The following is an 11,312-nucleotide window of genomic DNA, read 5'->3' on the forward strand; positions in this document are numbered from 1 at the left end:
AACACTACACCAAAACAGGCTTTTAGCGGCGCTTTTTAGCGCCGCAGATACTTTTAGCGGCGCTTTGAAAAGCGCCGCAACAGAAGCCGCTAATGAATGCGCCGCTAACTTTAGCGGCGTTTTTAGAAATAAACGCCGCTAAAGGTGTTGGTCTATAGCGGCGCTTCTAGCACAAACGCCGCTGAAGACTAAGACCTTTAGCGGCGCTTTAGTGGAAGCGCCGCTAAAGACCCTGATCTTTAGCGGCGTTTTTGGGAGAAGCGCCGCTAAAGATCAGGGTCTTTAGCGGCGTTTTTCTCTCAAACGCCGCAATAGACCTTGATCTATAGCGGCGCTTTGACCACAAATGCCACTAAAGAACCTAATCTTTAGTCGCGCTTTCCCCACAAACGCCGCTAAAGACCATGATCTTTAGTGGCGCTTTTTCCACAAACGCCGCTAAAAACCCTTATCTTTAGCGGTGCTTTAACCAAAAACGCCACTAAAGGCCAACACCTTTAGTGGCGTTTTTAAAAAACGCCACTAAATTTGGCGACTTTGTAAAATAAAATTTTTATATTTTCACCCTCCTGTAAAAAGAAATCAGAACAAATCATATCTAAACCAGCCAAAAGTAATAAATCTATATATTAACAAATAATATAATAAATATCAATAAATAAAATAAAATTCGTATTATTCCTACAAAAATGTTAAAAGTTAAAATGATAATTAAAAGTCAAAATCGAAGTACATTTACACGATAGTCTAAGGCGGTAATTTATTGCATTCTTGAAACATCTTCATTATACTCTGAAGCTGCTGCTGGAGTTCATCGAACTTTTGACGCTGCTCTGCTTCCCTCACTGCAGCCTCTGCTTCCCTCGCTGCAGCTTGTACTTCTCTCGCTGTTGCCTTAGCTTCTCTTGCTGCCGCATTTGCTTTAAGCTGCTACTGGAGTTCTTCATACTTTCGTTGAACCTCAGCTTCTCTCGCTTTGCATCTACTTTCAATTGTAGCTGGAGTTCTTCATATCTTTTTTGAACCTCAGCTTCTCTCGATGTTGCCTCCGCTTTAAGATGTGTAATTTGCTCAATTGTTGTCGCTTGCATCTGAGCCATCTGGTCTCTTAACCTCTGAACTTCAGCTTCGGCTCGACCCCCCGAAGGCATATATTGTTGCGAGCTAGATCCAAAATATTGGGATGGGTTAACAAAAGATCCTTGAAATCGAACCCGACCATACCTTTTAGGACCCAAAACTTCAGTGATAATCCGGTTATCAATGTCGTCAATATGAACAGAACTATCACTGGAAGCAATCGCTTCGTACTCCGCCTTTTTATCCTTTAATTTTTCCTAAAAAATAAATCAAATAGTTAGGAGCATAATATATATTAAAAACCCAATGCAACATAACTTAACAATATTTGCATTACAATAAATGAAATAAATCATTAGAAAATAAACACTATAAATAATTAAAACAAGTGAAATTGTATTAATTAAGCAAACGTACCATAATTTCTGCAGCTTCAGGAGTCATAGGGTTTCCATATTTCTTCCTATGTGTAATGTCAAAAAGTTGAAGGCGTCCAACTTTTTGACCGGACGCTGATTCCTACAATACAATAGTAAAAATATTAATGTAAGTAAGTAATAAATATCGCCAATATTAAAAATTGAAAATACCTCTGCATGAGCTACACACGCAAAACTTTTCGACCCAATTTGTGTGAGTGAATTTTTGTTCTCGCCTACTTTTTTTCCAACTTCTTCACGATCCTACATTATGAAATTATTAGTACGTTAATTAGGAAATACTATACACCAAAATAATTACAAAATTTTATAAGTTACACATACCTCTCCTTTCTTCGAAGTCCAAAATCTAACGACCTCTTCCCACTGGTACCTCAGCATTCCCGGCGGGACATTTTGTAATCCCTCTTCGAGTGTTGTTTTTGTCTTAAAATAGTCTTTCTTTAAAGTGCTCTTATGGTCTCTCCATCTTTTTCCCAATGCCTTCTTTACATAAGCATCGGAGACCTCTAGAGCAAATCTAGCCTACAAAAACACAACTTAAGAAAGTAAATGTAAATGAAACTTAAACCCAAGTATTATAAATGACATACACGTTTTGTTACCTTAATGTTATCGAGAGCTTGGTTCTTGTTACTCTCGGGCACTTTATGCCATGACTCAAGTTAATTGGCAACATATTTGCATTCCGTGCTAGAATGCCCATGTATCCTGCTAAAAGGCGAGCTTCGATCCAACAGATGACCAAAGCTATTCATGGATACTTGGACACGCTCGATTGGATCTAGGTCGATAAATCGCTTTCGATGCAAATCGTCCGCGACCTCTCCGCGTCCCACCGTTTCATCTGAAAAATAAAAGTATTGTAATATCTGAAATTTAAAAACAAACAAACAAGAAGTCAACACACATGTAAATTAAATGTTAAATTACTTTGAACTTCTATAGGTTCCTCAGGTGTAACTGGAACATTCGAAGATCCAATAGCAGTCTGTTGTTCAGTGCTGTTTGTTTCCTCCGAGTTTGGAGTACCTTGAACAATGCGGTGCAATCGCACTTTTCTTCTAGGCATTTTATCTGCAATACAAATAAATTAGTTGAAAACTTAGTATACAATTACAATAATAATATCACATATAAAATAGTTGAAATATCATCATTCGTAGATGTAATTAGATAATTGTAAAAGCTTACTACATTATAATTCGTAAATCTCTTCATCCGTATCCTGGCGGACCCATTGAAATTGTGTACTAGTACTAGGGATGTTTTCGTTTAAGTTCTGTTCTGGAAATGGCAAAGTTTGTGTTCTGTCGTCAATGTCATCTCTACTTCCACTGCCCATGTCAAACAAGTCTCTAGGGATGTTATGGAGTACAACGTACCAACCTTCATCAGTTGGGTCTTTTGAGTAAAAAACTTGTTTGACTTGAGAAGAAAATACATACGGCTCATCAATCAATTGTTGTCCTGTGTGAATCAATCGAGCGAAGTTTACCATTGTGAAACCAAATTGATTTTGCTTGATTCCACGTGCAGTATTAACATCGGCCCAATAATTTATTCAATTACTCAAATATATAAAGTTATTTAAGAATTATATTCCGAATTTTAATAGTTTAAAACAATTGCGTTTGCGGAATAGCAATTTTTAAATTTAAACATCAAATAATGTAATAAGCTGCAAAGTCAAGTGCAAATTTAGCTAAAATGGTAAATAAAACTCCCTTCTAAACATGAAAAATAATAATTAAACTATACAACTAAAATATAACCAAAAAAATTAAACTATTCAAAAAAAATATAACCAACTTAAAGATCCAACTAGCAATCTGTTTTGTTCTTTTTTATTTTTGCCTTTCAATAAATTAGCCTTTCTGGGTTGGCTGACCCATCATCACGTTTGTATATTGTACATACAGATGTTGGAACCGATATTTCCCAATGGAGGACTTCTGCATCTTGGTTACTAGGAATATTCCAAATTTACCTCACCTATATTAACCCAAATTTAAAGCCGAGCCAATCTGACTTGATAAGTTAACAACTCAAATACATTTAAGCATAACTTCAATTCATTTCAACTGAAATGGATTAAACCTAATACTTATCGGGAGTAAAAAAAAAAGTAATTCCCATGCGCAAAAAATATTCAACAAATTTGTAATGATAAATGACAGGAAGTTGAAATTATTCAAACAAACCGGATAAATGACAGGAAGTTGAATTTATTCAAACAAACCGGATAAATGACTGGAAGTTGAAATTATTCAAACAAACCGGATAAATGACAGGATTATCTAAGTTCAAAAGCTTCAGCTTTAAACTCAAATAGATGAAATTCGTAATGATTTCAACTCAAAAAATATTCAACAAATTTGTAATTAACATGCGCAAAAAATGTCAAATGAATAAATATTAGAACCCATCAATAATTTATTCCTTCTGCTGAAAATTATTTCATTCAAATTGCCCATTCCCAATCGATTCATTCCAAATAAACAAAACCCTAAAATTTTATTTTTATGACAGAACCAGTTTAATCGAAACCCTGAATCCCAAATAAACAAAACCCTAATATTTTAATCGGTCATCGACAGAAATGGCTTACCTGGGATACAAATCTCGCAGCTTTGCCCAACAATGGTGTAAAGATCGATTCCAAACTTCTGTTGATTCCTGAGATGTCGGCTTCTTTTTTTTCTTGCTATTTTTTTTCTTCCCTGTCGAATCGCTGCTGTTACTCTGCTTAAGTTTCTTCAAATTTTGGTAAAGGAGACGGAGGGGAGGGATTAAGTAAATATGTCCTCTTAGGAAATGACACCGTTTAAGGTAATTTTAAGTCTTGTTTGCAGCATTTTTAAAACAAATGCTTCTATTGTATTCACATTTGCGGCGTTTTAGACAAAAACGCCACTAATATTTTAAAGCACGTAAAAAAGCAGTAGTTTTAATAAATTATAGTGCTGTTACGGCGTTTTCAAAAACGCATACAAAAATTAATTACCTGAATTAAACCGACACCATTTTTACAAACACTTATATATTCTTGCGGCGTTTTCAATAAAACGCCAGATGAGATTCTATTCTTCCTTTGAAGCGGCGCTTTTTCCAAATTTTAAATTTTATCCATAAACCTGAAACGACGTCGTATCAAAACAACTTTGAAATTTTTGTGGCATTTTTATAAAACGCCGGGAATGTCTACCTTTAGCGGCGTTTTTGGCAAAAACGCCACTAAGGAATTTAAATTCTTTTACCAAAACGGTGCTATTTTAGAAAATTTGTATATATAGTAGCGGCGTTTTTAGAAAAAACGCTAAATTTCACATTATTTATTTATTTATTTATTGTATTTTCATTAAAATTTTTAGTAAATAATTATTAAAGTTTTAAGTAATATTTAAAAGTTTTGATAAAATTATAAATTTTAGTTTTTTATTTACTTTTATATTTTTTATTTTTCTTATATTTTGGTCCTGTCCAAATTAGATAATTAATTACCTATATATATATTCATATAAAAATATCAAATTGTTAAGGTTAAATATTATTAAGAACATATTTAATATATAAATTAATAAAACTAATTAATCTGAGCTTCAACCTTAATCTCTAAACCTTAAATCACTAACTCTTAACCCTTAACCCTAAACCCTAAACCCCAAACCCCAAACCCCAAACCCCAAACCCCTACCCCTATTCCTACCCCTAAACCCTAAACATTATTTAATATATAAATTAAAAAACACTAATTAATCTAAATCCTAAACCCTAACTCGACCCCGAATCACTAACCCCTAACCCCTAAACATTATTTAATATATAAATTAAAAAAAACTAATTAATCTAAATCCTAAACCCTAACTCGACCCCAAATCACTAACCCTTAACCCCTAAACATTATTTAATATATAAATTAAAAACACTAATTAATCTAAATTAATCCTAAACCCTAACCCTAAATCCCTAACCCCTAAACATTATTTAATATTATATAATTTAAAATATATTAATTAGTCTAAACCCTAAACTCTAACCTAACACCGAATCCATAAACCCTAAACTTCTAACCTTTAACCTCTAACTCTAACCCTTAACCCCTAAATAAACCTTAAATCACAACCCTTAAATCAAAATCCCTAATTCCATAATCTATAAACCTTAAAATTGTAACTCTTAAACCGCCCTACTAAATCCTAAATTAACCATATATATATACCCTAAACTATAATGATAATTAAATTAAATATTTTAAAATTAATACTATCGTATGTTTTACAATTATATTTGAAATTATTTAATATTTAAATTAAAAATCAATCAATAATGTACCCAAAAATTTTAAAATTATTTTAAATAATAGTATTTTAATTTCTCCATTTTTAACAAATATTTTTCTATGTTTTTTTTATTTCAAATTATTTCTACGTGTCATTATTTCAAATTTATCCATTTTTAACAAATATTCAATTGAAAATAAATTGGATTTTAATTAATATAAATAAACAAATTACATAGCAAATAGATAGATAAAATGTTTTTGCGGCGCTTCCTCAAAAAACGCAGCTAAAGACCTGATCATTAGCGGCGCTTATTAAAAAACGCCGCTAAAGACCTGAGCATTAGCGGCGCTTATTCAAAAACGCCGCTAAAGACCTGAGCATTAGCGGCGCTTATTCAAAAACGCCGCTAAAGACATGAGCATTAGCGGCGCTTATTCAAAAATGCCGCTAAAGACTTGAGCATTAGCGGCGCTTTTCAGAAATTGCCGCTAAAGACCCCAAAAAACTCAGGTGCCGTTGGGCTTAGGCTTTTTGCGGCGCTTTCCAAAAAACGCCGCTAATGCTTTTTTTTAGCGGCGTTTTTTAAAAATCGCCGCTAATGATCGACCTTTAGCGGCGTTTTTCCAAAAGCGCCGCTACTGCTTCATTTTTAGTGGCGTTTTTTGTCCAAACGCCGCTAAAGGCGCCGCTAAAAGCTTGTTTTGGTGTAGTGCAAGTTGATGCACATCGGTACAGGTCGAAATTGATTGAAGCACATTGGCTGGGACAAACACTACCAAAATGTACGTCGAGAAGGGAAAAAAGTAGAAATCACAATGAAGGTAAAAAGTTTAGCAACCGAATTTAGAGAAAGGGCTACATTTCTTATTTTGCTAAAAGCTAAGATGGAATAGATATATCAAAGCATCCTTAGATATAAAAATCATCAGATTTAGGGCAACCGACTACTTAAGTTGCAAAAAGAGTGGGAGAGAAGCGTGCAAGTGGAACACATTTGAGATCATGGGCTCTGGGTGCTGTAAGTCCAGCTCGCTCACTCATGTCAACACCACCGCCGACATTCGGCAGCTTCCAGTCAAAGCATTGAATCAAGGCCGCCAAAGTGACGGGGAGTTCCTGCATGGCTAAAGAAATACCAGGGCAACCCCTCCTCCCTGTACCGAAAGGCAACAGCTGATAATGCAAACCTTTAACATCGATATCCCCTGAATTAATATTAGTATCAGGTCGGTTGCATTTCGAGAACCTCTCAGGCTGAAACTTGAGCGGATCCTCCCACACCTTAGGATCCCTGCCTATAGCCCAAATGTTTACAAACAATAAAGACTGAGCTGGAATTGTGTAGCCATTGATTTTGCAATCCTCAACTGCTTTTCTGCTGATCATTGGGATTGGAGGGTGAAGTCGAAATGATTCCTTGATTATGGCTTGAAGGTAGGGGAGACGTTGAGTGTCGAATTCTTGTACCAACCTGCTTGTCCCTACAACTTGATCCAACTCTTGTTGTGCTTTTCTTAGCGTCTCTGGGTTGTTGATTAGCTCTGCCAATGCCCATTCTACCGCTATTGCTGTTGTGTCTGTAGCGGCTGTTAAAAAATCCTACAAAACCCCACAAATGTAGTAAACATCAGTGCTTGTATACTTCTAACCCACTGTTTTCGGCCCACAAATTTCATTTTTGGTTATTTAACTGTAAAATATTTGACAAAATAGCAAGGTGACAGTTTAAAATTTTATATAATAATAAATTTAATTTTTTAACATGTATAAATTATCTCAATCTAATCATAATTTTTTTTAAAATAACTATCAATATTTACACATTATCTCAATTTTATTCTAATTAAAAATATATAAAATTCATCTCTTCGCACCAAAATGTTCTTAGTTTTTTCTACTTCCTTTAAAATTGTTGAGAAATTAAATTTTATCTGTTCTCCATCTCTTTTAGTAGAGGAATTAAAATAAAATTAAAAGTAAGAAAAAGAAAAGTCAAACTCAGAATTGTGCTTAGATATGTAGGAAAGAAATATTAATGAAACTTCAAAGGAAAATGACTAAAAAACAAATTTAATTAAACTTTTAACAAAAAACACTTAATGGTGACCTTAAATTTATTTTAGAATTACAAAATTATGCCATTGCAGCAACCAAAAAGCCTACCTAAACAAATATAAATATTTAAGTTTGTAGTATATTTAGCGATAAAATGACAAACATATTTATTTATAGTAATGAAAATATAATGGCAGAGCATGAATATTAAAGAAGAAAAACTTAAAAAGGTAGAAAAATATATACGGACCAAGATTAAGGCCTTGATATGGTTTCTGGTTAACTGAATTTCGGAGTGCTCATCTTCAAAGACATCAAGCATCATATCCAGAAAGTCCTTCACATCATCATCATTTGGTTTCTTGTTTTCCCTTAGTTCCTCTCGATCTCTCATAATTTTTTCCAACAATGAATCATACCTGCTATGGATATCCAAAAACCTCTTTCGAAAACCCTGCACATCTATGTTTTTGAAGAACCATATGATATCAGAGACATTGAATTCCCCGAAGATCTCAGTCACTTCTCGAACTAGGGTTCGGACCCCATCGGCTTGGTCTCCTGTTCCTGAGCACCTAATGCTCATCATCATCTGAGATATGACGTTGTTAGTTAATTTCAACAGTTCTTCAGTTAGGTTCACGGTTTCACTTGATTTAGACTTGTCCAAAAGAATGCTTATGAAATGATGTAATTCCTTGGTACGAACAGGAAGGAATTGGCCAAGGGTTCGGTTGCCTAGCAGCTCGAAAGTGCTCAGCTTTTTGATGAATTTCCAGTAAGTTCCGTAGGGTGCGAAAGCGAAGGAAGAGTTGTAAGTAAGATGGTCAATAGCAGCGGTGTGCTTGCGGGCGGAGAAGGTGAGCTCGTGATGCTTGAGAAGCTCTTTGGCAAGCTCAGGGTTAGAGACCACAACGCACTCGACGGACCCTAGGCGGAGATACATCAAGGCGCCATGGATGGATGAGAGCTTCTGAAAAGTTTGATGAATGAAGGGACTGAGGAGATGGAGGTGGCCGATGACCGGTAACGCCGTTGGACCTGGCGGAAGCTTGGAACGATTTCTAATGGAAATCACCGTTCTAACTATAAGAAATGAAACAATGAACAGTGCGGCATATGATAAGAATGGGAGCTCCATAGCCAACTGAAGAACCATTTGAAACACCAAAAGGAAAAAGAAAATGGTTTTGGATGATTAAATGGACTGAAAACACAAAGCTATAAATCTTTCCGAACTATGAGTACTCATACCAACGTTATAATTTATAAAATTTTAAATTAATAAACATATAATTATATTTAGCTCTAAAAATAATAAAAATTTAATTTAATCATTTTAAAATTATAAAGAAATAAACTATTAAAATAATAAAATTATATTTTTACTATCGCAAAAATATAAAATTTTATTTCGACCCAACAATTTTTTATGACTCTACTACCACTATCAACTTCTATTTATTTGTTTTTTTTTCTCTTTCCCCAACTAACTAGACAGTACACACCACTTACTAAACCAACCTTATATAAGGTTAAATATGAGAAATATGCCGTTATTTCTAATTGGCCAACTAGGCTGTTTGTTTTTTGAAGATTTATGGAAATACACCGATTTTGGAGAGAGTGTGTGAAAACGTGCCCAACTGGATGCGCTTTCCTCCAACGGTTATTTCCCCAACTGTACAAATTCAAACACGCAAACGGTAAAAGTTTTAAATAACCCAACAATAATTTTATTTTCCTATAAATATTAGGCCATTTTTCATTATTTTCATTCAAATCTAACTCTCTCTATTCTCTCTAAACCCTCAATTCTCTCAAGATTTGTTCGAAATTTTCCAGTACATTTGTATAAAAATATCATAGTTTTATTTTATTATTTTGTTGATTATTCATTTCGATTAAATTTTCACGGATGATAAGTTCTCTTATTCGTTTCGATGTCAATCACATTTCCGCTGCTCAATCAGTAATGGTAAGGAAAAATTTAAATTTTGTCATTTTCAATTAAGTTAAGTTTAAATTTTTTAAATTATTTTGGAGGGGTTCATACACAATTTATCAAAGAGCCCAGACAGTAAAATTCGTGTTTATTTGCAAGATGCGGGATTCTTACATGTGTCTTGTATACATAGGGGAGGGGGGGTTATAAATTGGATCCTACACTTATCAGTGTGTTTGTGGAAAAATGGAGACCTAATACACACATTCCGTCTTCCATGTGGTGAGTGTACAATCACATCCGAGGGCGTAGCTTTACAACTCAATTTGCTAGTGGATGAGCCAGTCGTTATGGAGGTAGTGGTCGTACTCGATAAAGAGGACCTTTGCGAGACATTTTTGGGAAAGGTGTCAAACAAGTTTCAAGGTGGTCAGATATATATGAGATGATTGCAAGATAATCTCAAAGGCCTTTTTCCAAACACAACTGATGTTGTCAAAAAACAATACGCCCAAGCATTCATTTTGAGGTTAATCAAGGGCATTCTAATGCCCAATAAATCTCAAAATTTGGTACACAAAACGTGGCTACTACACCTAGTTGACTTCAAAGATTGCAGTCGAATGAGTTGGGGATCAGTTGTGTTGGGCACGTGTACAGGGAGTTGTGTCGGGTGATAGAACCAAATAAGATTTCAATTGGTGGTTTTCTACTCCTACTGTAGTCATGGGCATGGTGGCGGATACCATTTTGATGTCCTAAAGTGAACGACCCTTATACATTCCCATTGGTGACAAGGTAAAATTCATTTGATAATAATATATAGTTACCATAGTAAATATTGTGTATTTATTATATGTTTGAATTAATATATTGTTTGAGTAGGTGAAACCATGGGTCGAGTTATGTGGGACTACCGGAGCAGCTCGAAGATATCCTGCTATTGTTAGATTGATGTTTAGAAGCCGATGTTAGTTATTGAAAATTTCAAACCTATTATAACTATGTAATGATTTGGAATTTAAAATTTATAGATAACAAAATTTATAATTGTGTACTGCAGTTTGAATGGATGCCATATGTTGATCCAGGTATCATAGAATGCATCCCACCTGAGTTTTGGCCATTCGGAGTATGTGGGATGCAAAGGTGCCATTGATTGTTTACGCGACAATGTAGATGCACGAATTGGATTGAGTGAGCAGCAGTTTGGGTGGAGGCAAAATATTTTGCCGCCACCGCAAGACATCGAAGCACTACACAATCTTGATTTGCTGGGGAAAACCGACAAAAATTGGCAATATTCCACAATGAGTATATCGAAATTTGGGATCGTAAGATGAATTTCTCACCTATTCGAGAACCTTTTTCACACCAAACATAGTGACCTCTTTGTAGTACATGCCTTGGTTTAGACTAGCCAATAAGCCATACCTATTGTCAGTGGAGGCGAGGAGTAGGAAAATTCGTTCGAAGAGGCCATGACGGTCGCCCCAGCATCGTAGG

General features: G+C 34.8%; 1 protein-coding gene across 1 annotated transcript; it reads right to left on the reverse strand.

The window, feature by feature from the left end:
• Window positions 1–6,745: 6,745 nt before the first annotated feature.
• On the reverse strand, window positions 6,746–9,063 carry LOC105781200 (cytochrome P450 93B2). The gene is made up of 2 exons (XM_012605748.2): window positions 8,112–9,063; window positions 6,746–7,405 (listed from the first exon to the last, which is right to left on the reverse strand). Exons 1-2 carry the CDS (start codon window positions 9,018–9,020, stop codon window positions 6,755–6,757), a joined length of 1,560 nt encoding a protein of 519 aa, XP_012461202.1. The 5' UTR covers window positions 9,021–9,063; the 3' UTR covers window positions 6,746–6,754.
• Window positions 9,064–11,312: the final 2,249 nt, after the last annotated feature.

This window comes from Gossypium raimondii, chromosome 13 (assembly GCF_025698545.1).
Source record: "Gossypium raimondii isolate GPD5lz chromosome 13, ASM2569854v1, whole genome shotgun sequence".
In the NCBI taxonomy this organism is placed as follows: Eukaryota; Viridiplantae; Streptophyta; class Magnoliopsida; order Malvales; family Malvaceae; genus Gossypium; species Gossypium raimondii.